At 42.8% G+C, this 25000-nt stretch overlaps 1 protein-coding gene across 7 annotated transcripts in view; it reads left to right on the forward strand.

Annotated features, from left to right (window-relative positions):
- The window catches only part of LOC128699706 (neuronal PAS domain-containing protein 2-like), a 689714-nt gene that overhangs the window by 522916 nt on the left and 141798 nt on the right, over positions 1 to 25000 (forward strand). For all 7 annotated transcript variants that reach the window (XR_011393896.1, XR_011393897.1, XR_011393895.1 and 4 more), the window contains exon 2: positions 24485 to 24651. Coding sequence is in view for 4 of the 7 variants with exons in the window: in XM_070099405.1 (XP_069955506.1) it covers positions 24485 to 24651 (167 nt within the window). In the remaining 3 variants the exon portion in view is untranslated. The remainder of the gene's footprint in view (positions 1 to 24484; positions 24652 to 25000) is intronic.

The following is a 25000-nucleotide window of genomic DNA, read 5'->3' on the forward strand; positions in this document are numbered from 1 at the left end:
CAGCCTCAGACTCCTGCAACTATGTAATCATAAAACGTCAACGAAACAGGTTTACAAAAAGTTATAGAGGTGTTGTGACTTTGCAGAAGTCTGCGACATGTATAAGCACTGTGTGATCGTAAGAAGTCTCATACACGTGTGAGCACTGTGTGAGACTGTTAGAAAACCAGTACTTACCTATGTCCTTTCTAAATCTAAATTTATCCAACTTAAATCCATTATTCCTGGTTCGACACCCTAAGTACTTTATTAATGTCTCCCTTGTTTATGCCCCTCATCCACTTATACACTTCAATGATATCTCCCCTTATTCTACGCCTCTCCAGAGAGTGGAGATTTAAGGCTTTAAGTCTATCTTCATACGGGAGGTTCCTTACACAGTAAATCATTAATTAAACCATTTAATTAACTACAGAAACTCAAGACTTATAGCCAACGAAGACAACACTTAATACAGAAGAATCCTGGAATCATCGCTTAAGTGTTGTCTTCGTTGGCTATAAGTCTTGAGTTTCTGTAGTTAATTAAATGGTTGTGTGAATTGCGATGTTGTACACAGGCATTCCTTGTATCGTCAGTCCTGCTTGCATATTGGTGTTCTGAAATGCGTGTTTGGAGGTCTCTTGATGTTTCGCCCACATATAATTTGTTGCAGTCATTACAAGGGATTATATATACCCCTGCAGAGGATGGAGGCTTGTCCTGTCTACTACTGGTGATGTTCTTGATGGTCGTGGTTGTGGAGGTAGATACTTTGAATGATGTTTTGGCAAAGATGTTGGAAACATGTTTGGCAATGGAGTTGTTGGGGAGGACTATGTATCTCTTCTCGGCAGTGTCTTCTCTGGGTGTGTTGAAGATGTTTAATGCCCGCCGTCTGCAGTCTCTGATGAAGTGACGAGGATAGTGGAGTTTAGAAAATACTTGTTCAATTATAGTGCATTCTTCCTCAAGGAACTCATTGCTGCAGATTCTGAGTGCACGTAGGAAGAAGCCTATAATCACACCACTCAACACTCAATACAGAAGAATCCTGGAATCATCGCTTATCTCTATAACCAACAATTTCAACCAGAACAATGGCTTCTATAACATAGCTGAACCACTCGCCAAGAAACTTCTTCATCGCTATCCCACATAAGAACATAGAACACTGCAGAAGGTCTACAACTTGTCCAATACCCCTGCCAAGCTACCAAAGACACTATAACCCCACCCGGTAGATCATCAGATGCAGCATTCTCCACCTGACCTCAACATTCTGAACATGACTATAAATACTCTCGTACCTTCCAACCCCAGGTAGATCCGTGTGTGAAAATTTATCAACATGTCGGTTCTCTGAACCATTCATCTACAAGATCCGTGTGTGACTTGAAAAAGCCCACTGTGTGGGTGAAACGTTGTCAATAAAGGATCACATTATACTGCATTTGTGTTTACATTTTCATCATATTCCTTGGTATAAACCTTGGTAATAAATACCGACAAGTTGGTTTAGAAAGACACGTAAGCAAACACTATAATATATTTATTAGAAAACGTTTCGGTCCTGGGACCTTGATCACTTCTGATCAAGGTCCCAGGACTGAAACGTTTTCTAATAAATATGTTATAGTGAGATTAAGACACATGTGCAACATCTGGGTATCTTTATTGTAGACGTTTCGCCATCCAGTGGCTTTATCAATACAAATTCTAGGACATAACTTGAAGACAGTAGAACTATGTACAGAAGATGAGGTAATCAGTCCCTCAACCTAGGAGTAGGTGCGAACAGCACCATAGTCGTGGAGATTCTGAAGCAGAAGAAAGAGTCCTGGCGCTTATATAGTAACGTCAGGTGTAGCAGACGAGGGCATATTCACTGGTAGGCGGGATTCTGTACATAGTTCTACTGTCTTCAAGTTATGTCCTAGAATTTGTATTGATAAAGCCACTGGATGGCGAAACGTCTACAATAAAGATACCCAGATGTTGCACATGTGTCTTACTCTCATCTTGTCGGTATTGTATACCATTCGTACACAATATGTTATAGTGTTTGCTTACGTGTCTTTCTAAACCATCATATTCCTTATCACTGTCAACTGCCTCAAATGTTCTATTGAAGAACGTCAGTAAGTTTGTCAGGCAGGAACGACCTCTCGTGAATCCATGCTGAGATTCATTTATCAAGTTATGCTCTTCAAGGTGACTTCTGATAATGTCAGCTATAATTGATTCTAATAACTTGCCCACTATAGATGTTAGGCTTATTGGACGGTAATTTGAAGGAGTGGACTTATCCCCTGATTTGAATATAGGAACCACATTAGCCATCTTCCACAACTCTGGCACAACACCGGTAAGGATGGACGCATTGAATACACTCGTTAATGGCTGACTAAGCTCCATCTTGCATTCCTTAAGTACCCTGGAAAACAACTCATCGGGTCCCGGGGACTTATTTTGCTTCAGTCTGTCTATCTGTTTAACAACTATGTCCCTCGTGACAGTAATATTAGTTAACTTAAATTCATCAGGAACTAAATAATTGTTAATTACTGGAATCTCATTTACATCTTCCTGTGTAAAAACTGACAAAAAATAGTCATTAAATAAGGAACACATTTCCAGTTCATTATCCGTCAGCTGTCCATTCCCAGTTTTCAGAGGTCCTACTTTTTCCTTCACCTTCGTCCTATACACTTGAAAGAACCCCTTTGGATTAGTCTTTGATTCATTAGCAACTCTAATTTCATAGTCACGTTTAGCCTTTCTAATCGCCTTTTTTACTTCTCTTTTAAGCTGAACATATTGGTCAGTAAGGTTAACCTCTCCTCTTCTGATGCGCCTATAAATTCCCCTTTTCTCCCCTAATAGATAATTTAGCCTCCTGTTAACCCATTTGGGATCGTATTATTAGATCTAATTTCTCTCTGGGGAATGTATATACTCTGGGCACTGTGTACATTATTAGGAAAACAATCATAAAAGCAGATCCCTTCATATTCATAAGTATGATTATCGTCAATAAAATCATTAGCTAGATAACCCCAATCAAGATTAGACAGATGTTCCCCAAGTCCATTATAATCGGCAGAACGAAAATCAGGGATTTTTACTGTGTTATCATTATTCTTGCATTCCCAATTAATGCTAAAAGTGATGGATTTGTGATCACTTGCGCCAAGCTCTTCAGTGATCTCCAGATTATTCACGAGTGTTTCCTTATTTGACAAGACTAGGTCTAGCAAATTATTACCCCTGGTAGGCTCAGTTACGCTCTGTTTCAGAAAACAGTCTTGAACTGTTTCCATAAAGTCACTGGACTCTAGATTACCTGTCAAAGAATTCCAGTCAATTTGACTAAAGTTAAAGTCCCCTACTATGACTATGTTACTGTGTCCAGAAGCCCTAACAATTTCGTCCCAAAGAAGTCTCCCTCTATCGTGATCCAAGCCTGGAGGTCGGTATATTACACCTAGAATTAGTTTTTCTTGACCCTCCACGAACTCTACCCAAACAGACTCTGTTACTGCTCCATCTATTTTTATACCTGTTTTTATGCAACAATTAATATTTTCTCGAACATACAATGCAACTCCTCCCCCCATTCACTCCTAACACGCTCATGCACGCTTGCTGGAAGTCCAAGCCCCTCGCCCACAAAACCTCCTTTACCCCCTCCCTCCAACCTTTTCGAGGACGACCCCTACCCCGCCTTCCTTCCCCTACAGAATTATACGCTCTCCATGTCATTCTACTTTGATCCATTCTCTCTAAATGACCAAACCACCTCAACAACCCCTCTTCAGCCCTCTAATACTTTTATTAACTCCACACCTTCTCCTAATTTCCACACTCCGAATTTTCTGCATAATATTTACACCACACATTGCCCTTAGACAGGACATCTCCACTGCCTCCAACCGTCTCCTCGCTGCAGCATTTACAACCCAAATAGGTAAAACTGGTCAGTTAGCAAGAACTCACTTAATTTTAAGTCCTTTCTAAAATTTTCTCTTATACGTTTAAAGATACATTTTTTATTTATGTTTATGTAAAACTAATAATTTTGTACCAAAAGAACCTTAGAAAAGTTACCTAACCTTATAACAAGCGCAATTTAATTTAGCCTAATCAACTAAATATATTTTAGATAAATTTACAATAATTTAATAATAAACACAATGAAATATAATTTTTTCGTTGGGTACAGAATGGCTTTTGCGAAAATATTGCATACACAAATTTTCGCTTGTCTTATTGGCAAGAAAAGCGTTGCTGTTTAAGCCAAAGTCACAAGTTTTACTTATTCGGCACGACATATATATATATATATATATATATATATATATATATATATATAAAATTATATCTCTCTCTCTCTCTCTCTCTCTCTCTCTCAAGTGGCCTGTTTTTCCCCCAATTGTAAACTAACTTTTCCCCATTAGTCTCACGCGTCATATTAATTTTCCTTAATCCCGAGTAATGTTTTCCTACACAGTAGGCTTCTTCAGTCGAATACAGAAAGTAGGCAGGAACAGTAGAGATGTGAAGACGATGTAATCAGTCCATCACCCTTAAAGTCGTAGAATTTGAGGTTGTCAGTCCCTCGGCCTGGAGAAGTTCAGTTCCATAGTCAGGAACTATCTGTTTAAGCCAATAGTTCCTGACTATGGAACTGAACTTCTCCAGGCCGAGGGACTGACAACCTCAAATTCTACGACTTTAAGGGTGATGGACTGATTACATCGTCTTCACATCTCTACTGTTCCTGCCTACTTTCTGTATTCGACTGAAGAAGCCTACTGTGTAGGCGAAACGTTTCGGAATAAAGTTGTCTAACTGTTGCATATGTGTCTTACCTAACAACCTGTCGGTATTGTATACCATTTTGATGTTCATCAATGTTTTCCTCTAGACTCTTGCGGTTATTATTTTCCTCTTTCTTTACTACCAGGTTTTTCTCATTAAGTCTCACCTGATCTTTCTTATAAACATCGAGGGGCATTCGTGCCTCACTCTCAAGTTCCTGTCTCACCTTGCTGGGTCGTATTTTCTGCTCTGACTTCTCTTTTCCTCGTAATCTATCCTCTAAAAACTATCTCATTTTGTGTCTTCCTCTGGGCGGTTGCTGGGTCCTTCTAATTCACCAGGAATATAAGAACATAAGGAGGAACACTGCAGCAGTGTTCCTCCTTTCTTTCTTATATTCTTATGTTCTTACTGCAGCAGGCCTGTTGGCCCATGCTAGGCAGGTCCTTCACAATCCATCCCACTAAGAAATATTTGCTCAACCCAATTTTCAATGCTACCCAAGAAATAAGCTTTGATATTTCTATTTACCAATGTGCAAGTCCCAGTCAAATCTAACCCCTCTCACTCATGTATTTATCCAACTTAAATTTGAAACTATCCAAGGTTTTAGCCTCGACAACCCTACTAGACAGACTGTTCCACTCATCAACTACCCTATTTAAGAACATAAGAATGTAGGAACACTGCAGAAGGCCTACTGGTCCATACGAGGCAGGTCCTTATCAAAACGACATCTACCTAAAGCTACTCAAACAACTCCCGCACCCCCCAACACCAATCAAACCCAGCCCCTCCCACTCATATATTTGTCCAGTCTCTTCTTAAAGCTACCCAAGGTCCTAGCCTCTATCACCCCACTGGGAAGACTGTTCCACGCATCTACAACTCTGTTAGAAAACCAGTACTTACCTATGTCCTTTCTAAATCTAAATTTATCCAACTTAAATTCATTATTCCTGGTTCTTACCTGGTTCGACACCCTCAGTACTTTATTAATGTCTCCCGTGTTCATGCCCGTCATCCACTTATACACTTCAATGATATCTCCCCTCATTCTACGCCTCTCCAGAGAGTGGAGATTTAAGGCTTTAAGTCTATCTTCATACGGGAGGTTCCTTACACAGTAAATCATTTTAGGCATTCTTCTCTGTATGTTCTCTAATGGAAATAAATGGTATAAAATACCGACACAATGGCAATATAAACACAAATGCAGTATAATGTGATCCTTTATTGACTACGTTTCGCCCACACAGTGGGCTTTTTCAAGTCACAAACAGAACTACCTGGGGTGAACGAACGAACGAACGAAAGTTCAGGTAAGATCCCAAATGGGATGAGCGGGGAAGACGGGACAGACGAAGAATAGTGCTGGAGAGGAGTGTTCTTAGTCGTAGAAATAGAGCCAGGGCTTAACCCAGCAGCAAAGGCGATCGTGGGACAGATTTTGAAAAGAGAAATTCCGGTTCTTCTGTTGGGACTCCGGTGGGGTGAGCTGGGAGTAAGGGACTTGCGACGTTTAGAGCTAGAGAGGAGTGCAGAACTGAGTCATGTCTTAACCCAAAAAAGCTAAGGCGAACGTGGGTCAGAGAATGGTACCTGTCTTAGAAGGTACCTGTCAGCGGATCCAAGGTTATTTGTAAGTAGGGTTAGGAGCAGGATCATGCAAGGAGTAGAAAAGGTTGTGTTGGTTTGTGGGTCTGCGAATGTCTTCGTCAAGGAGAGAGGTCCAGTAGTCATGTCGTGTCTCAAGTTTGTCTATCTGTCTGTCACTGAGCCTCTTCCAGTACAGATTCAGCGCAGGGACGTCTAACTGGGCATGGAGAGACTCGCTTGTGGCGAAGTCCTCCCATCTGACATCAAGCACCCAGCGCAGCGCCTTGTTCTGGACACGCTGCAGTTTAAGTAAGTTTGTTTTTGCTGCAAGAGAGAGGGCTAGAGGAGAGTAAGTTATCAGAGGACGTATTAGGGATTTGTAGAGGTGTAGTTTGGTGCGTTGAGAGGCATGTTTCAGCTTGTAGAGGCCCGCAAGGGCCTTACTAGCTATTGCATGCCTTGAGTGAATGTGTCCGTGTAAACGAAGAAGGTAGTCGAGATTGACGCCAAGGACAGTGACAGATTGTGTGATAGGGAAGTAAGTGCGGGTGTCAGCTGTTCTGAGTTCGACAGGTAATGGAGGATCACGTTTCCTGTAGTTAAAATACGTAATGCTGGATTTTGCTGCATTGGTTTTGATCCTCCATTTTTGTTCCCAGATGGCTATCCTGTCAACCTCATTTTGTGTTTTGTGTGTGAGTGTATCTGTATTGGCATGAGTGATAAGTTGTGTAATGTCGTCTGCATAGGCTAGTGTGATGGAGTTGTGGTATACAGGTGTTGGAATGTCGTTAGTGTATAAAATGTAGAGGGTAGGGGAAAGGACAGATCCCTGGGGTACTCCAGCATTTAGTGTGAAGTAGTCAGAGTAACAGCCTTGGAATTTGATTCTCATGGTACGGCCGTCTAGGAAGTTGCAGAGGAGTTTACGAGTATTGAGAGGCAGGTTGAAGTTAGTGCAGAGTTTGTACTTGAGCCCCTCGTGCCACACAGTGTCAAAAGCTTTTTCAACGTCTTTTGCAACCAGGACTGTCCTGTTTCTTTGTTTTGTGTTTATGTGGATGTAGTTGAGAATGATGTTAATGGCATCCTGTGTGGATCTGTGTGTTCTGAAGCCAAACTGGCCATCTGAAAGTAGAGAATTATGTTCCAGGTATCTGCGAAGGCGATGATTAATGAGTTTTTCAAAGAGTTTTCCTAAAGTTTCGAGGAGGCTGATAGGGCGATAGTTTCTAGGGTCAGAGTGGTCTTTATTGGGTTTAGGAAGGAGGATAGCAGTAGCAGCTTTGAAGAGGGAAGGGAAGTATCCAGAGGCAAGGGAGGCATTGAGGAGGTTTGTGTAGGCAGTAATGATAGAGTCAGGAAGGTGTTTCAGGATAATATGGTTTAGGCCAGAGGCACCAGGAGCCTTTGGAGGAAGGTGTCTGAGGAGAGTTTTAATGTCTGTGTTGGTGAAAGGAGTGTCGAGTTCTTGGGAGGAGGTAAGAGTGTCTAGATGTATGTGGCTGTCTGGTGTTGTTTCTTGTGTGTGTGCAGTGTTCCAGTGTTCTATGTTCTGAATGTGTTGAATAACGTTAGGGTGAGGTGGGTGAGCGTGGAAGATGTTCTCCCAGATGTGTTTGAAGATGTTGGTAGCAGCCTGTGGGTCTGAGATGTGTGTGTTGTTGTGGGTGATGTGTTTGAATTTGTTGGTGGGAGTAGTGCCTCTGATTTTTTTGATAAAGTTCCAGAAGGCTTTAGTGTTTTTAACACGCTGCCTGTCCGCTTGTTGTATTAGTCGTGACCAGTGATTGTTGTGGTCTTGGTCTAGGCTGTGTAAAATGTTGTTTCTAAGGTAAGTGAGATCTAATCGGACTTGATTAAATCTATGTGTGTTGTAGAGGAAGCGGTTGTGGTAGCAGATAATTAGTCTTCTTGTTCTGAGTGATGGTTTGAAGGAATAACGAATGGTGTGAGTTTTCTTTGGTATTGCGATGTTGGCTGCTTGTGTAATGGTGTTCTGGATGAGATCAAGTTGAGTATCGATGTCAGAGATAGGTTTGTTGTTGTAGTCATAGGTGAGGTTAATATTGTCTATGTGTTGTTTGAAAGCATCCCAGTCAGCGTTCTTGTAGGAGAAGGAAGGTGTGGTTGGAATGAGGATAGGGTTGGAGGAGATGTGTAAGATGACTGGGATGTGATCAGAGCCTGTAATAGGGCCAGGTGAGATGTAATGTTGAAATAGAGAGCTGGCTCGGTTTGCCAGAATGATGTCTGGTTTGCCTTGGCCCGTGTGGTTGAAGAAGGTATTGAAGTCTGGGCCAAGATGAATTAGGTGTTTATGGTTTGTGAAGTTGAGTAATTGGTGACCAAGTTGGTTGTTACTGGTGTGATGAAAGGCAGTGTGTTTGGCATTCATGTCAGCTAGTAGGTAAGTTGGTGTGTTGGTGTAGTTGAAGACTAAGGAGAGGTCGTGTATGTTGAGAGTAGTGTTTGGGCGAGCATAGGTGGTGAAAAAGATGAAGGGGCCAAGGTGGGTGTGTATTCTGACCGCAAGACAGTGTTGGTGAATAAAAGGGATTGGGAGAAATTCATGTTTTATGTTGGAATTGACAAGGATGGCAACCCCATCGTGGGGATCATAGGGGGACTGTAGTGCCGTATAACCATAATGGCGGATACATTGAGGGGCTTTGAGGCAGGTACTGTTTAGCAAAACAATATCTGGCCTCTCTGCTTCAAGGAGCTCGGCCAGTAGGTGTCTAATTGTAAAGTAAGAACGTACGTTGAACTGAATCGCCTTAAACGTGATTTAATGGTTTCGTCTTAGCAAAGTTAATGTCGGGGGAGGAGTTTGGATTAAAGCCCGTGATAGTGGTGCCATCAGTGGATGTGTGTTTGTAGGTGCTACGGACCCGTTTCCTGGAGGGGGAGGAAGAGATGGATCTGTTTTTATGTTCTTTGGTCTGTCCGTTAGAAGTTGGGGTAGGTTTAGGTTTGAGTGGATTTTGTCTGGAGGAGGTGGAGTTGGACCTGGATGAGGTTTTGGTTGTGGTGGAGTGGGCGAAGGTGGATGCAGAGGAAGTGGAAGTTTTGGTAAGCTGTGAGGAAGTGGAAGCTTTGGAAGGGGATGAAGTGGGTAAGGAAGTGGGGGGAGGGGTGGTCGTAGCAGTAGCAGTAGGGGTGTTGGTGGGAGGTGTAGAAGTAGTGAAGAGAGGTAGTGGAGGAGGAGAGCTGGCGGGAGTAGGAAGTGGGGGGGTGGGAGAGAGGAAGGAGGGAGAGGTTGTAGGAGGCTTGGAAGAGAAGCAGGAAGGAGGGATAATTAAAGAGGGAAGATTGTTAGCAGACAAGATTAGGTTAAGGACATGTGAGTAGTCTGATTGGTAAGCTTGTGAGATTACCATCGCAGAGTGGGCAGCAGTGGCAAGTTGACAGTTAGTTTTGTAGTCTAGTGTGTGTGTAGAAGGAGAAGTGCTTGTAGTCTGTGTGTTGGTGTTTGATGTGTGTAGAGTAGAAGAGGTAGACCAAGTGCGTGGGGAGGCCCAGGCATTGGGGGTAGGGGAGGGAGGTGTGGAAGGGGAGGGAGGTAAGGAAGGGGAGGGAGGAGCAGGGAAGGGGTTGGGTAGGGAGGGAGGTTGGTTTGCTCTGAGGGAGGAGAGAATGTGCTTTCTAGAAGGGCAGGAATTTGCAACTGCAGTGTGTGACCCGCCGCAGTTAGAACATTTAAGGGGGAGGTTGCAAGTATTCCAGAAGTGGCCAGTTGCTGAACATCTGGAGCAGACTTGTGTAGATGTGCATGTGTTTTTGTCGTGGCCGAATTTGTAGCATTTAAGACATTGTGTGATTGGGTGGAAGTTCGGAGTGAAGAGAGCGTTTGGAGGAATGCGGATGGTCTTGGCAAAGATTCCTTGACTGAAGAGTGTAGAGGCGTCAGCAGGAGTAGAACAGCGTATTTTGAGAATGGTAGAGTTTTCTGGTCTGTAAATATCGTCAACAGAGACTTTGTTCTTAGTACTGATATCTTTTATTAAGTCTTCTTTGTCTGTGTCATAGGCTGTCAGGAGAGAGTAGTCTACGTGTTTAGCAATGACTGTGCTTTTGGCACGGTGCTCAGGAGTCCAAATAATGGTGAAGCCTGCGTTGAGAAGTTTTTGTCTGGTATCGCTTGAGGTGTACGCTTCGTAGGAATGTTTGTCAAGAAGGAGTTTGAAGCCTGAGTTGGTTTTGAAGACTTTAAGTTGAGGTGCACCAGTGATCTGATATAATAAATTTTCCGGACAGATAGTGGCATCAGGATTAGAAAATTTGAGGTTTAGCGAGAAGGAATTGGATTTAGTAGAAGCAGAGGCAGGTGTGGGAGGTTGGGGGAGAGTGGAAGGGGGGTGGGAGGTGGAAGGCAACGAAGGCATCGTCTAATTACGAAAAGATGTAATTGGAGGTGACAATCGGCCAAAAAGTGAGAGTACTCAGCTAGGCAAGTACGTGTAAGTAGACACACGTACTTGCCTGGCGCAGGACACTGAGTAGGTGAACTGTAGCTTGATGGAGCACTGTATATCCTGAGTGGTGGCGAGACTGGCTGTATGGCGTGCAGTCAACAGGCGAAGAGAATTCAGGCAGCAAGAGGCTTCCTGCCCTTCGGTCGGCAACCACCGACTCACCAATCCGGATGGTGGAGAGGAAGACGAAGGTCCAGCAAGCACTACTCAAAGCACTACTCAACACGGGGAAATTTCGAGAGAGGCGAGATCGTCGATGTGTTAGGTAAGCACACGTCACCACTCGAGCTAAGTTGCTTGATCGCTTCACACTGTCGAAGTGTTCCTCACACCACCTGGGGTGGAAGGAACGCGAGTATTTATAGTCCGGCTGAGGTCAGGTGAAGAATGCTGCATCTGATGATGTACCGAGTTGGGTTGTAGAGTCTAAAAACTTGGGTAGCTTGGAAAGGAGACTGGACAAGTTTGTGAGCAGACCTTCTACAGTGTTCTTATGTGGGATAGCGATGAAGGAGTTTCTTGGCAAGTGGTTCAGCTATGTTATAGAAGCCACTATTCTGGTTGAAGTTGTCGGATATAGAAATAAGTGATGATTCCAGGATTCTTCGGTATTGAGTGTTGTCTTCTGTGGCGATAAGTCTTGAGTTTCTGTAGTTTATCAAGTGGTTGTGTGAATTACGGTGTTGTACCCAGGCATTCCTTGTGTCGTCAGACCTGCTTGCGTATTGGTGTTCTGAAATACGTGTTTGGAGGTCCCTTGATGTTTCGCCCACGTATAACTTGTTGCAGTCATTACAAGGGATTATGTATACCCCTGCAGAGGATGGAGGCTTGTCCTGCCTACTACTGGTGATGTCCTTGATGGTCGTGGTTGTGGAGGTAGATACTTGGAATGATGTTTTGGCAAAGATGTTGGAAACATGTTTGGCAATGGAGTTGGTGGGAAGGACTATGTATCTCTTCTCGGCAGTGTCTTCTCTGGGTGTGTTGAAGATGTTTAGTGCTCGCCGTCTGCAGTCTCTGATGAAGTGACGAGGATAGTGGAGTTTGGAAAATACTTGTTCAATTATAGTGCATTCTTCCTCAAGGAACTCGTTGCTGCAGACAAGCTCAACCAGGTCGAGCCTTCAATCCAGTTCACACTTGAAGAAGAGGTCGACAACACTCTTCCTTTCCTTGATGTTCTACTCTGCAAAGCTGACCACGAACTTCGTTTTAAAGTCTATCGAAAACCCACCAACCAAAACGATCTTCTCCACTTCTACTCTCACCACGACACCAAAACCAAACGTGGTGTAATTATAGGCTTCTTCCTGCGTGCACTCAGAATCTGCAGCAACGAGTTCCTTGAGGAAGAATGCACTATAATTGAACAAGTATTTTCCAAACTCCACTATCCTCGTCACTTCATCAGAGACTGCAGACGGCGAGCACTAAACATCTTCAACACACCCAGAGAAGACACTGCCGAGAAGAGATACATAGTCCTTCCCACCAACTCCATTGCCAAACATGTTTCCAACATCTTTGCCAAAACATCATTCCAAGTATCTACCTCCACAACCACGACCATCAAGGACATCACCAGTAGTAGGCAGGACAAGCCTCCATCCTCTGCAGGGGTATACATAATCCCTTGTAATGACTGCAACAAGTTATACGTGGGCGAAACATCAAGGGACCTCCAAACACGTATTTCAGAACACCAATACGCAAGCCATCTCAAGAAGTATAAGTAACAGAAGTCCAAAAGTTATTTTACAGCTCTATACATCACTAGTGAGGCCTCATTTAGATTATGCTGCTCAGTTTTGGTCCCCTTACTACAGGATGGACATAGACTCATTAGAGAACATACAGAGAAGAATGACTAAAATGATTTACTGTGTAAGGAACCTCCCGTATGAAGATAGACTTAAAGCCTTAAATCTCCACTCTCTGGAGAGGCGTAGAATGAGGGGAGATATCATTGAAGTGTATAAGTGGATGACGGGCATAAACAAGGGAGACATTAATAAAGTACTGAGGGTGTCGAACCAGGTAAGAACCAGGAATAATGGATTTAAGTTGGATAAATTTAGATTTAGAAAGGACATAGGTAAGTACTGGTTTTCTAACAGAGTTGTAGATGCGTGGAACAGTCTTCCCAGTGGGGTGATAGAGGCTAGGACCTTGGGTAGCTTTAAGAAGAGACTGGACAAATATATGAGTGGGAGGGGCTGGGTTGTTGGGGGGTGCGGGAGTTGTTTCTTGAGTAGCTTTAGGTAGATGTCGTTTTGATAAGGACCTGCCTCGTATGGGCCAGTAGGCCTTCTGCAGTGTTCCTACATTCTTATGTTCTTATGTTCTTAAGCAGGTCTGACGACACAAGGAATGCCTGCGTACAACACCGTAATTCACACAACCACTTGATAAACTACAGAAACTCAAGACTTATCGCCACAGAAGACAACACTCAATACCGAAGAATCCTGGAATCATCACTTATTTCTATATCCGACAACTTCAACCAGAATAGTGGCTTCTATAACATAGCTGAACCACTTGCCAAGAAACTCCTTCATCGCTATCCCACATAAGAACACTGTAGAAGGTCTGCTCACAAACTTGTCCAGTCTCCTTTCCAAGCTACCCAAGTTTTTAGACTCTACAACCCAACTCGGTACATCATCAGATGCAGCATTCTTCACCTGACCTCAGCCGGACTATAAATACTCGCGTTCCTTCCACCCCAGGTAGTTCTGTTTGTGACTTGAAAAAGCCCACTGTGTGGGCGAAACGTAGTCAATAAAGGATCACATTATACTGCATTTGTGTTTATATTGCCATGTTCTCTAATGAGTCTATGTCCATCCTGTAGTAAGGGGACCAAAACTGAGCAGCATAATCTAAATGAGGCCTCACTAGTGATGTATAGAGCTGTAAAATAACTTTTGGACTTCTGTTACTTATACTTCTTGAGATAAATCCAAGTAATCTGTTGGCCTTGTTGCGCACACTGAGGCACTGCTGTCTTGGCTTTAGATTTCTGCTTACCATGACTCCCAAGTCTTTTTCACATTCTGTATGACCAAGCTCTACTTCACCTAGATTATAGCTTCGAGGGTTATTTTCATTACCAAGGGCAAGTACCTTACACTTATCCACATTAAACTTCATCTGCCATTTCTCAGACCAAGACATTAATTTGTTTAAATCGTCCTGGAGTTCATTGATATCCTCCTCAGAGTGAATTATACGGCCTATCTTTGTATCATCAGCAAACTTACTCATGTCACTAGTAATCCCTTCATCAAGGTCATTAATGTAAATTATGAACAAGAGAGGGCCTAAAACTGATCCTTGTGGAACGCCACTAGTGACTAATCCCCATTCAGATTTCACTCCATTAAAGGTAACTCTCTGCTTTCTATTGGTAAGCCATGCCTCAATCCATGCTAGAACTTTACCTCCTATACCATGAGCTGCCACTTGTTACAAAAAACGCGATTCTAAAAGCTTAGAGATCTCCAGTGAATACTAGAAAGGACTGCCCTTCTAGCATCCAGCCTGTTACTGGGTTTTCGTAACAAGTAGTCAGTATCCTTGTCCAATTATCCATTAAAATTCAGTATGGTTCAATAGTGCTTTAGGATTACAACTGGTAGGCTACTAACTAGAGAAATTAAAATTTAATAAATTTATTAAGTAGTAAGTTGTCTAGAGGTATATTATCAAAGTAAAATCAATCTCTCGAGTTCAATATTATTGTGCTGAAAGCACATACCACATTTATAATTCTTAAGTACCATCAGGTACATTAACATTTAATAAATTACAAATATGTACAAGTAAGTGTGTGTATGCGTGTAAGTGCTCTTAAGTAGTTAGCTATGTCTCAAGACTCGAATAAGACTTAAACAAGTGACTGACAAAGTCCTCAAATAAACTAACTTCTTGACCGACTGGCAACTCGAACAGTCTGCTTGAACAACAAAGAATGCTAAGCCCAATAGCAATGCAATATCAAGCGACTGCGACACAGAATCAGGAACTGGGAAATAATATAACGACACTAAGTAGGGACCATCTGCAGATCCTCCACAAGTTACAAAACTCCCATAATACTGAATCTTTGTTCAGCATAGGTAAAACTGTGACTGTGACAATACACAGGAACCAGTACAAAATTAGGTCAGAAGCTATAGCTAAGGACCTGAGATGTTCAGAGTGTCTGTGACACACAACCTCAGTACAACGTCGAAAATCACTAAGTCTTTATAATGTTCTGTGAACAAAGTTCTACAGAACTAACAAGAATAATGAGACAGACAATCTGTCCAACCACCAAGCGAGTCTCCAGCAGACTGACTTCTTCACGAGAGGTGAGGACACCCCCCCTCGATCACGTGATAGCTACGTGGACAACTGCAGCTCAGAAGCCGGCAGTATAACGAGCGACAAGCGATAATTACAGTAGTTTGTCAATCAAGACTAACTGAGCACATTTTATATACATCCTAACAACATAAGCTAAATAACAATATAACAGTCAAATAATAATATAAAGTCATACATTTACGATTTAGCTATTATCGCAAATATAAGCAATATAAAATTATATGAAAAGATAATATACATTACATATATATAATAATCATTGTAACCCATTCAGGGGTTGCAACACCACTTTTCTTAAGAGTCTCTTGTGAGGTACTCTGTCGAAGGCTTTACTAAAATCCAAATAAACAATATCATATTCCTTATCACTGTCAACTGCCTCAAATGTTCTATTGAAGAACGTCAGTAAGTTAGTCAGGCAGGAACGACCTCTCGTGAATCCATGCTGAGATTCATTTATCAAGTTATGCTCTTCAAGGTGACTTCTGATAATGTCAGCTATAATTGATTCTAATAACTTGCCCACTATAGATGTCAGGCTTATTGGACGGTAATTTGAAGGAGTGGACTTATCCCCTGATTTGAATATAGGAACCACATTAGCCATCTTCCACATCTCTGGCACAACACTGGTAAGGATGGACGCATTGAATACACTCGTTAATGGCTGACTAAGCTCCATCTTGCATTCCTTAAGTACCCTTGAAAACAACTCATCGGGTCCCGGGGACTTATTTTGTTTCAGTTTGTCTATCTGTTTAATAACCATGTCCCTCGTGACAGTAATATTAGTTAACTTAAATTCATCAGGAACTAAATAATTGTTAATTACTGGAATCTCATTTACATCTTCCTGTGTAAAAACTGACAAAAAATAGTCATTAAATAAGGAACACATTTCCAGTTCATTATCCGTCAGCTGTCCATTCCCAGATTTCAGAGGTCCTACTTTTTCCTTCACCTTCGTCCTATACACTTGAAAGAACCCCTTTGGATTAGTCTTTGATTCATTAGCAACTCTAATTTCATAGTCACGTTTAGCCTTTCTAATCGCCTTTTTTACTTCTCTTTTAAGCTGAACATATTGGTCAGTAAGGTTAACCTCTCCTCTTCTGATGCGCCTATAAATTCCCCTTTTCTCCCCTAATAGATGCTTTAACCTCCTGTTAACCCATTTAGGATCGTTATTATTAGACCTAATTTCTCTCTGGGGAATGTATATACTCTGGGCACTGTGTACATTATTAAGAAAACAATCATAAAAGCAGATCCCTTCATATTCATAAGTATGATTATCGTCAATAAAATCATTAGCTAGATAACCCCAATCAAGATTAGACAGATGTTCCCTAAGTCCATTATAATCGGCAGAACGAAAATCGGGGATTTTTACTGTATTATCATTATTCTTGCATTCCCAATTAATGCTAAAGGTGATGGATTTGTGATCACTTGCGCCAAGCTCTTCAGTGATCTCCAGATTATTCACTAGTGTTTCCTTATTTGACAAGACTAGGTCTAGCAAATTATTACCCCTGGTAGGTTCAGTTACACTCTGTTTCAGAAAACAGTCCTGAACTGTTTCCATGAAGTCACTGGACTCTAGATTACCTGTCAAAGAATTCCAGTCAATTTGGCTAAAGTTAAAATCCCCTACTATGACTACGTTACTGTGTCCAGAAGCCCTAACAATTTCGTCCCAAAGAAGTCTCCCTCTATCGTGATCCAAGCCTGGAGGTCGGTATATTACACCTAGAATTAGTTTTTCTTGACCCTCCACGAACTCTACCCAGACTCTGTTACTGCTCCATCTATTTTTATACCTTTTTTTATGCAACAATTAATATTTTCTCGAACATACAATGCAACTCCTCCCCCCTCAAACCAATACTTTCCTGTATCCTTTCTAAATCTAAACTTGTCTAATTTGAATCCATTACTGCGGGTTCTCTCTTGGAGGGATATCCTCAAGACCTTATTTATATCCTCTTTATTGATTCCCATCTTCCACTTATACACTTCGATCATGCCTTCCCTCATTCTTCGTCTAACAAGGGAAGCGTTGAACAAGACTTCCTCTGGGCGGTTGCTGGGTCCTTATAATTCACCAGGAAGCGTTGAACAAGACAAACCCGTAAACGTTTGCTAGTGAATATGTCGTAGTGTTTACTAACCTGTCGGTATTAATTACTAAGATGTATAACACACCAGGAAGAGTCATATTTAAGTAGCTTCTGTAAAGATCTGGTAGTTATCTCCCCCATAGGAGTTGACTACGAGATCAGGGAACAGGAGTTCCTGTTCCTCTCTGTGTGAGGCAAGAGTATATTGTATCTGTAATGCTTCGGCCATTTCACTTCCTTCTTTGGTTTTTCCAGTTACTATTCGGCCTAGGAACCTTGAACTATCACTGGTCTTTTAAAATTGGTAATTCAGGGGTTTTTAACTGAGGAAGGTTATTTAAACGTGTTAAAGGACAAAAAGGTACAATACTGTGAATGGAACAATATGCAGCCCGTACATAGGAGGAGCTTACAACGACGTTTCGGTCCAACTTAGACCATTTACAAGTCACAGTGTGACTTGTAAATGGTCCAAGACGGACCGAAACGTCGTCATAAGCACCTCTCTCTCTCTCTCTCTCTCTCTCTCTCTCTCTCTCTCTCTCTCTCTCTCTCTCTCTCTCTCTCTCACCTCTCTCTCTCTCTCTCTCTCTCTCTCCTGTGTGCGGGTTGTTTACTTATTAAACACGTTACAATATTTTTGTGTGATGAAAATTTTGCAAGTAATAGTAGTTAATATAGTTAATTACTTTTACCTTGGGTGTTCTTATGTGTGTTTTGTGTTATTTTTATTTTTATTATCACACCGGCCGATTCCCACCAAGGCAGAGTGGCCCGAAAAAGAAAAACTTTCACCATCATTCACTCCATCACTGTCTTGCCAGAAGGGTGCTTTACACTACAGTTTTTAAACTGCAACATTAACACCCCTCCTTCAGAGTGCAGGCACTGTACTTCCCATCTCCAGGACTCAAGTCCGGCCTGCCGGTTTCCCTGAATCCCTTCATAAATGTTACTTTGCTCACACTCCAACAGCACGTCAAGTATTAAAAACCATTTGTCTCCATTCACTCCTATCAAACACGCTCACGCATGCCTGCTGGAAGTCCAAGCCCCTCGCACACAAAACCTCCTTTACCCCCTCCCTCCAACCTTTCCTAGGCCGACCCCTACCCCGCCTTCCTTCCACTACAGACTGATACACTCTTGAAGTTATTCTGTTTCGCTCCATTCTCTCCACATGTCCGAACCACCTCAACAACCCCTCCTCAGCCCTCTGGACAACAGTTTTGGTAATCCCGCACCTCCTCCTAACTTCCAAACTACGAATTCTCTGCATTATATTCACACCACACATTGCCCTCAGACATGACATCTCCACTGCCTCCAGCCTTCTCCTCGCTGCAACATTCATCACCCATGCTTCACACCCATATAAGAGCGTTGGTAAAACTATACTCTCATACATTCCCCTCTTTGCCTCCAAGGACAAAGTTCTTTGTCTCCACAGACTCCTAAGAGCACCACTCACTCTTTTTTCCCTCATCAATTCTATGATTCACCTCATCTTTCATAGACCCATCCGCTGGCACGTCCACTCCCAAATATCTGAATACATTCACCTCCTCCATACTCTCTCCCTACAATCTGATATTCAATCTTTCATCACCTAATCTTTTTGTTATCCTCATAACCTTACTCTTTCCTGTATTCACCTTTAATTTTCTTCTTTTGCACACCCTACCAAATTCATCCACCAATCTCTGCAACTTCTCTTCAGAATCTCCCAAGAGCACAGTGTCATCAGCAAAGAGCAGCTGTGACAACTCCCACTTTGTGTGTGATTCTTTATCTTTTAACTCCACGCCTCTTGTCAAGACCCTCGCATTTACTTCTCTTACAACCCCATCTATAAATATATTAAACAACCACGGTGACATCACACATCCTTGTCTAAGGCCTACTTTTACTGGGAAATAATTTCCCTCTTTCCTACATACTCTAACTTGAGCCTCACTATCCCCGTAAAAACTCTTCACTGCTTTCAGTAACCTACCTCCTACACCATACACTTGCAACATCTGCCACATTGCCCCCCTATCCACCCTGTCATACGCCTTTTCCAAATCCATAAATGCCACAAAGACCTCTTTAACCTTGTCTAAATACTGTTCACTTATATGTTTCACTTTAAACACCTGGTCCACACACCCCCTACCTTTCCTAAAGCCTCCTTGTTCATCTGCTATCCTATTCTCCGTCTTACTCTTAATTCTTTCAATAATAATTCTACCATACCTGTTTTGTGTTATATATATTTTATTAGATGTAACTGAGTGGTGCAACAGGACGAAGCATTCTTGAATACCATAAAACTTCCTTAAGGACCAGTATGACATTAACATGTTTAACATATCCCCGTGAACAAAATAATAATATTTATGATGATAATAATAATAATAATAATAATAATAATAATAATAATTTTAATAACAGTCTTTTCTAGTCATTTTGCCTCCACAAATGTGTTGATTCTCCCGTCCTCTCGGTGTTTACCAAGGTCTTCGACTTCAGTAGTAGTTTTTATAATTGATTTTATGTTTGTAGCGACTTGAGGTTATTTTACCAAAGTCTCCTAATGACACATGTGCAACAGTTTGGTATCTTTATTCTGAAACGTTTCACCTAGAGAGTAGGCTTCTTCAGTCCAGTGCAGTGAAGGCAGCAGAAACAGTAGAGATGTGAAGACGATGTAATCGTCTCGAAGACGTAGCTCTTAGGTGGTCAGTCTGGAGAAGAGTTCTGCAGAACTGACCACCTCGTCTTCGAGGGTGACGGACTGATTACTTCATCTCTACTGCTTCTACTGCATCCTCTTTAGTCGACTGAAGAAGCCTACTGTGTAGGCGAAACGTTTCATAATAAAGCTACCTAACTGTTGCACCTGTGTCTTACTTATCAACTTGTCGGTATTCTATATCAATATCATGTTCACAACTTTTTTAACGTCTACGATTGTTTGATTTTTTTTTTAATTTGGTGTGAGATTCCCTGCTGACGTTTGCTAGTTCTCTTCAATGAATTTTATTTCTGGTTTGAGAGTGTTGACATGTATTCCAGTAACATACCTTTTTTTAGCACAAGCGTTGAATGACCACATAGGTCAAAGTGCTCCATAAATCCAATTACTTCCTCTCATCTTCCTTCCATCTTTTTCTCGTTATGTTTCGTCATAGTTTTCCTCTCCTTCGTCCTCCTCTTCCCCTGTCCTCATCTTCAACCTTCATAATCCTCCTTGTAGGTGTCCTAGACTTCCCTGCCTCTCCTTGAGTTATTTCAGTTATGAATGGCTTCCCTGCTGTTAACACAATCACTCACTATTCATATTGGTCAATCTACCTCATTAAGGAACCACTTAATCACCAGTCCAATTTCTTTTACCCTCTCCTCCTCCAACTCCTCCTCCATTCTCTTTTCCTGTGCTCCTTCCCGTGTTCCGTCCTGCGCAGGTACCTGCTATACCATCCGTCCCCCCCAACCCTGTGTTCCACTGTACCATACCTGACCCAAGCTTCCCATTCCTCTACCTGTCCCTCCACACCTCTTCCACTACCCCACCCTACCTCTTATCTTCTACCTCTACCTACTATACTATATCCATGTCTCCTACAACCAGCAGCAGCTGTACCTGGAGTAGCAGAACATGAGAGTTCGGTTGCCTTCTTTACGCAAACATCGTCACTACAACACGATTCACTTTAGAGTTACAATAATGAATAGGTGTCTTGCAGTCACATGCTTGCAAGACTTCCTTCACATGCTCGCAAGACTTCCTTCACATGCTCGCAAGACTTCCTTCACATGCTCGCAAGACTTCCTTCACATGCTCGCAAGACTTCCTTCACATGCTCGCAAGGCTTCCTTCACATGCTCGCAAGACTTCCTTCACATGCTCGCAAGACTTCCTTCACATGCTCGCAAGACTTCCTTCACATGCTCGCAAGACTTCCTTCACATGCTCGCAAGACTTCCTTCACATGCTCGCAAGACTTCCTTCACATGCTCGCAAGACTTCCTTCACATGCTCGCAAGACTTCCTTCACATGCTTGCAAGACTTCCTTCACATGCTCGCAAGACTTCCTTCACATGCTCGCAAGACTTCCTTCACATGCTCGCAAGACTTTCTTCACATGCTCGCAAGACTTCCTTCACATGCTTGCAAGACTTCCTTCACATGCTCGCAAGACTTCCTTCACATGCTCGCAAGACTTCCTTCACATGCTCGCAAGACTTCCTTCACATGCTCGCAAGACTTCCTTCACATGCTTGCAAGACTTCCTTCACATGCTCGCAAGACTTCCTTCACATGCTTGCAAGACTTCCTTCACATGCTCGCAAGACTTCCTTCACATGCTTGCAAGACTTCCTTCACATGCTTGCAAGACTTCCTTCACATGCTCGCAAGACTTCCTTCACATGCTCGCAAGACTTCTTTCACATGCTCGCAAGACTTCCTTCACATGCTTGCAAGACTTCCTTCACATGCTCGCAAGACTTCCTTCACATGCTCGCAAGACTTCCTTCACATGCTTGCAAGACTTCCTTCAACTCTTCACGTTACTGAATTCTTTGCCTATATAATGCTTGCTCAGGCTCCTGTCTTAACATACAAATTTAATATAAACCAGTCTATGACTTTCTTAACAGAGGGTCATGTTAATTTATTATAAAACTGTGTTAGTGTGTGAAGGCGCGCTGCTAGCAAGTGGTTAATTGGTTTAACGTGAGCGTCAAATTTTTACATTATTTTGCAAAAAGCGTTGAATAATTTTACAGTATGAGCAAATTTTATACAGTTTTTAAAAATTCCCTCTGTTGTAATTCATCCCTCGTTTAGAGAGAGAGAGATAGATAGATAGAGAGAGAGAGAGAGAGAGAGAGAGAGAGAGAGAGAGATCCTTCCCCCTCCCCCCTCCGCTTCAGTTTACACTCCCTGACGTACTTTATACCTCCCATGTACTTCACACTCCCTTCCCTCTCCAACACACTCATCCCATCCTCCAGCACCCCATTCTCCCCTCCCTCCAGCACCCCATTCTCCCCTCCCTCCAGCACCCCATTCTTCCCTTCTTTCAAAACCCCATTGTTCCCTCCCTCCAGCACCCCATTCCCCCTCCAAAACCCTATTCTTCCCTCCCTCCAGCACCCTAGTCTCCTTTCCTTCAACATCCCTCTCCAACACCACACTCCCTCCCTACCTCATGGACTGGTTTAACCTACGGGTTATCACCCAGAAGACACAAAAACAAACTCGCCGGGAGAATTCTTTCTTCGATTTCTTAACTCAAGTTATTGCCCCAAAAAAATGCAAGAAATCCGAGTATGTAGCTTATTTCCACTCGCTTTATTTGACCATTTAACCTTAAATGAGATCCCCAAAACTCTCTGTCTTCACCCGGGTACACGTTTGCTGTTAGATCCCCAGAATACACTGCAGTCACCCGGGTACCTATTTGCTGTTAGATCCCCAGAATACACTGCAGTCACCCGGATACCTATTTGCTGTTAGATCCCCAGAATACACTGCAGTCACCCGGGTACCTATTTGCTGTTAGATCCCCAGAATACACTGCAGTCACCCGGGTACCTATTTGCTGTTAGATCCCCAGAATACACTGCAGTCACCCGGGTACCTATTTGCTGTTAGATCCTCAAGTGTAAGACTTCAAACCACGGGACGGGGGAAGGAGGGGAATAACGAACTCGCGGCAAGTGAGTTCGAGACCCACCAGTACCGTGGTTTGTTTGGGATCGTATTATGATTTCGTGATTCATATAAGACTCGGTCGGCTCGCCTCGCCTAGAATTGAACTCCGGTTCCTTTGATTGTGAGCTAACATGACGCATTCAAAATCTCCCTAAAATTAGTTACAAGTTCAATAGTATAGTAACAAACTAGTCTGTAAACTAGTTATCTGAAACACTTGGAGTAGTTTGAGTCATTTCTTAGACAACGTTTTGTCCTATATAGGACGAAATGTCGTCTAATAGTCATGAATTACTCGAGTATGTAAATGGATTAGAAAACCAACAAATTAATAACGAGACACTTGTGCAACATTTGGGAATCTTGATTGTGGAAACGTTTCGCCAGCCAGTGGCTTCTTCAGTCCAGTGCAAAGAAAGGTGGAAGGTGAGGAGTTTGAGGTAATCAGTCCCTCAGCCTGAAGTTGATGTGTTCCGTTCATCAGTCTTGACTTTCGTCAAGATTGATGAACTGATTTCTCCCTCTCCCACAGTTCTTCACGGGAGATGTTAATAACATCTCCCTCTCCCACAGTTCTTCACGGGAGATGTTAATAACTTCTCCCTCTCCCACAGTTCTTCACGGGAGATGTTAATAACTTCTCCCTCTCCCACAGTTCTTCACGGGAGATGTTAATAACTTCTCCCTCTCCCACAGTTCTTCACGGGAGATGTTAATAACATCTCCCTCTCCCACAGTTCTTCACGGGAGATGTTAATAACTTCTCCCTCTCCCACAGTTCTTCACGGGAGATGTTAATAACTTCTCCCTCTCCCACAGTTCTTCACGGGATATGTTAATAACTTCTCCCTCTCCCACAGTTCTTCACGGGAGATGTTAATAACTTCTCCCTCTCCCACAGTTCTTCACGGGAGATGTTAATAACTTCTCCCTCTCCCACAGTTCTTCACGGGAGATGTTAATAACTTCTCCCTCTCCCACAGTTCTTCACGAGAGATGTTAATAACTTCTCCCTCTCCCACAGTTCTTCACGAGAGATGTTAATAACTTCTCCCTCTCCCACAGTTCTTCACGAGATATGTTAATAACTTCTCCCTCTCCCACAGTTCTTCATGAGAGATGTTAATAACTTCTCCCTCTCCCACAGTTCTTCACGGGAGATGTTAATAACTTCTCCCTCTCCCACAGTTCTTCACGAGAGATGTTAATAACTTCTCCCTCTCCCACAGTTCTTCACGAGAGATGTTAATAACTTCTCCCTCTCCCACAGTTCTTCACGGGAGATGTTAATAACTTCTCCCTCTCCCACAGTTCTTCACGGGAGATGTTAATAACTTCTCCCTCTCCCACAGTTCTTCACGGGAGATGTTAATAACTTCTCCCTCTCCCACAGTTCTTCACGGGAGATGCGGAACATGGCAGAGAAGCTAAGACGAGACAAGCTGAACAACTACGTGAACGAGCTGGCTGGCATCGTTCCTCTGGGTTCCGGAGCCAACAAGCGCATTGACAAGACTTCCGTCCTCAGGCTGGCAGCCAACTATATACGTATGCACAAGAGTAGGTACCAAGTGTGTGTACTCACCTATTTGTGGTTGCAGGGGTCGATTCACAGCTCCTGGCCCTGCCTCTTCACTGGTCGCTGCTAGGTCCACTATGAGCTCTGTCGTGTGTGTGTGTGTGTGTGTGTACGTACTCGCCTAATTGTGGTTGTAGGGGTCGATACTCAGCTCCTGGCCCCGCCTCTTCACTGATCGCTACTAGGTCCTCTCTCTGCTTCCTGAGCTCTGTCATACCTCGTCTTAAAGCTATGTATGGTTCCTGCCTCCACTACATCACTTGCCAGGCTATTCCACTTCCTGACTAATCTGTGACTGAAGAAATACTTCCTAACATCCCTGTGGCTCGT

The sequence above is a fragment of the Cherax quadricarinatus genome, chromosome 67 (genome assembly GCF_038502225.1).
Source record: "Cherax quadricarinatus isolate ZL_2023a chromosome 67, ASM3850222v1, whole genome shotgun sequence".
In the NCBI taxonomy this organism is placed as follows: Eukaryota; Metazoa; Arthropoda; class Malacostraca; order Decapoda; family Parastacidae; genus Cherax; species Cherax quadricarinatus.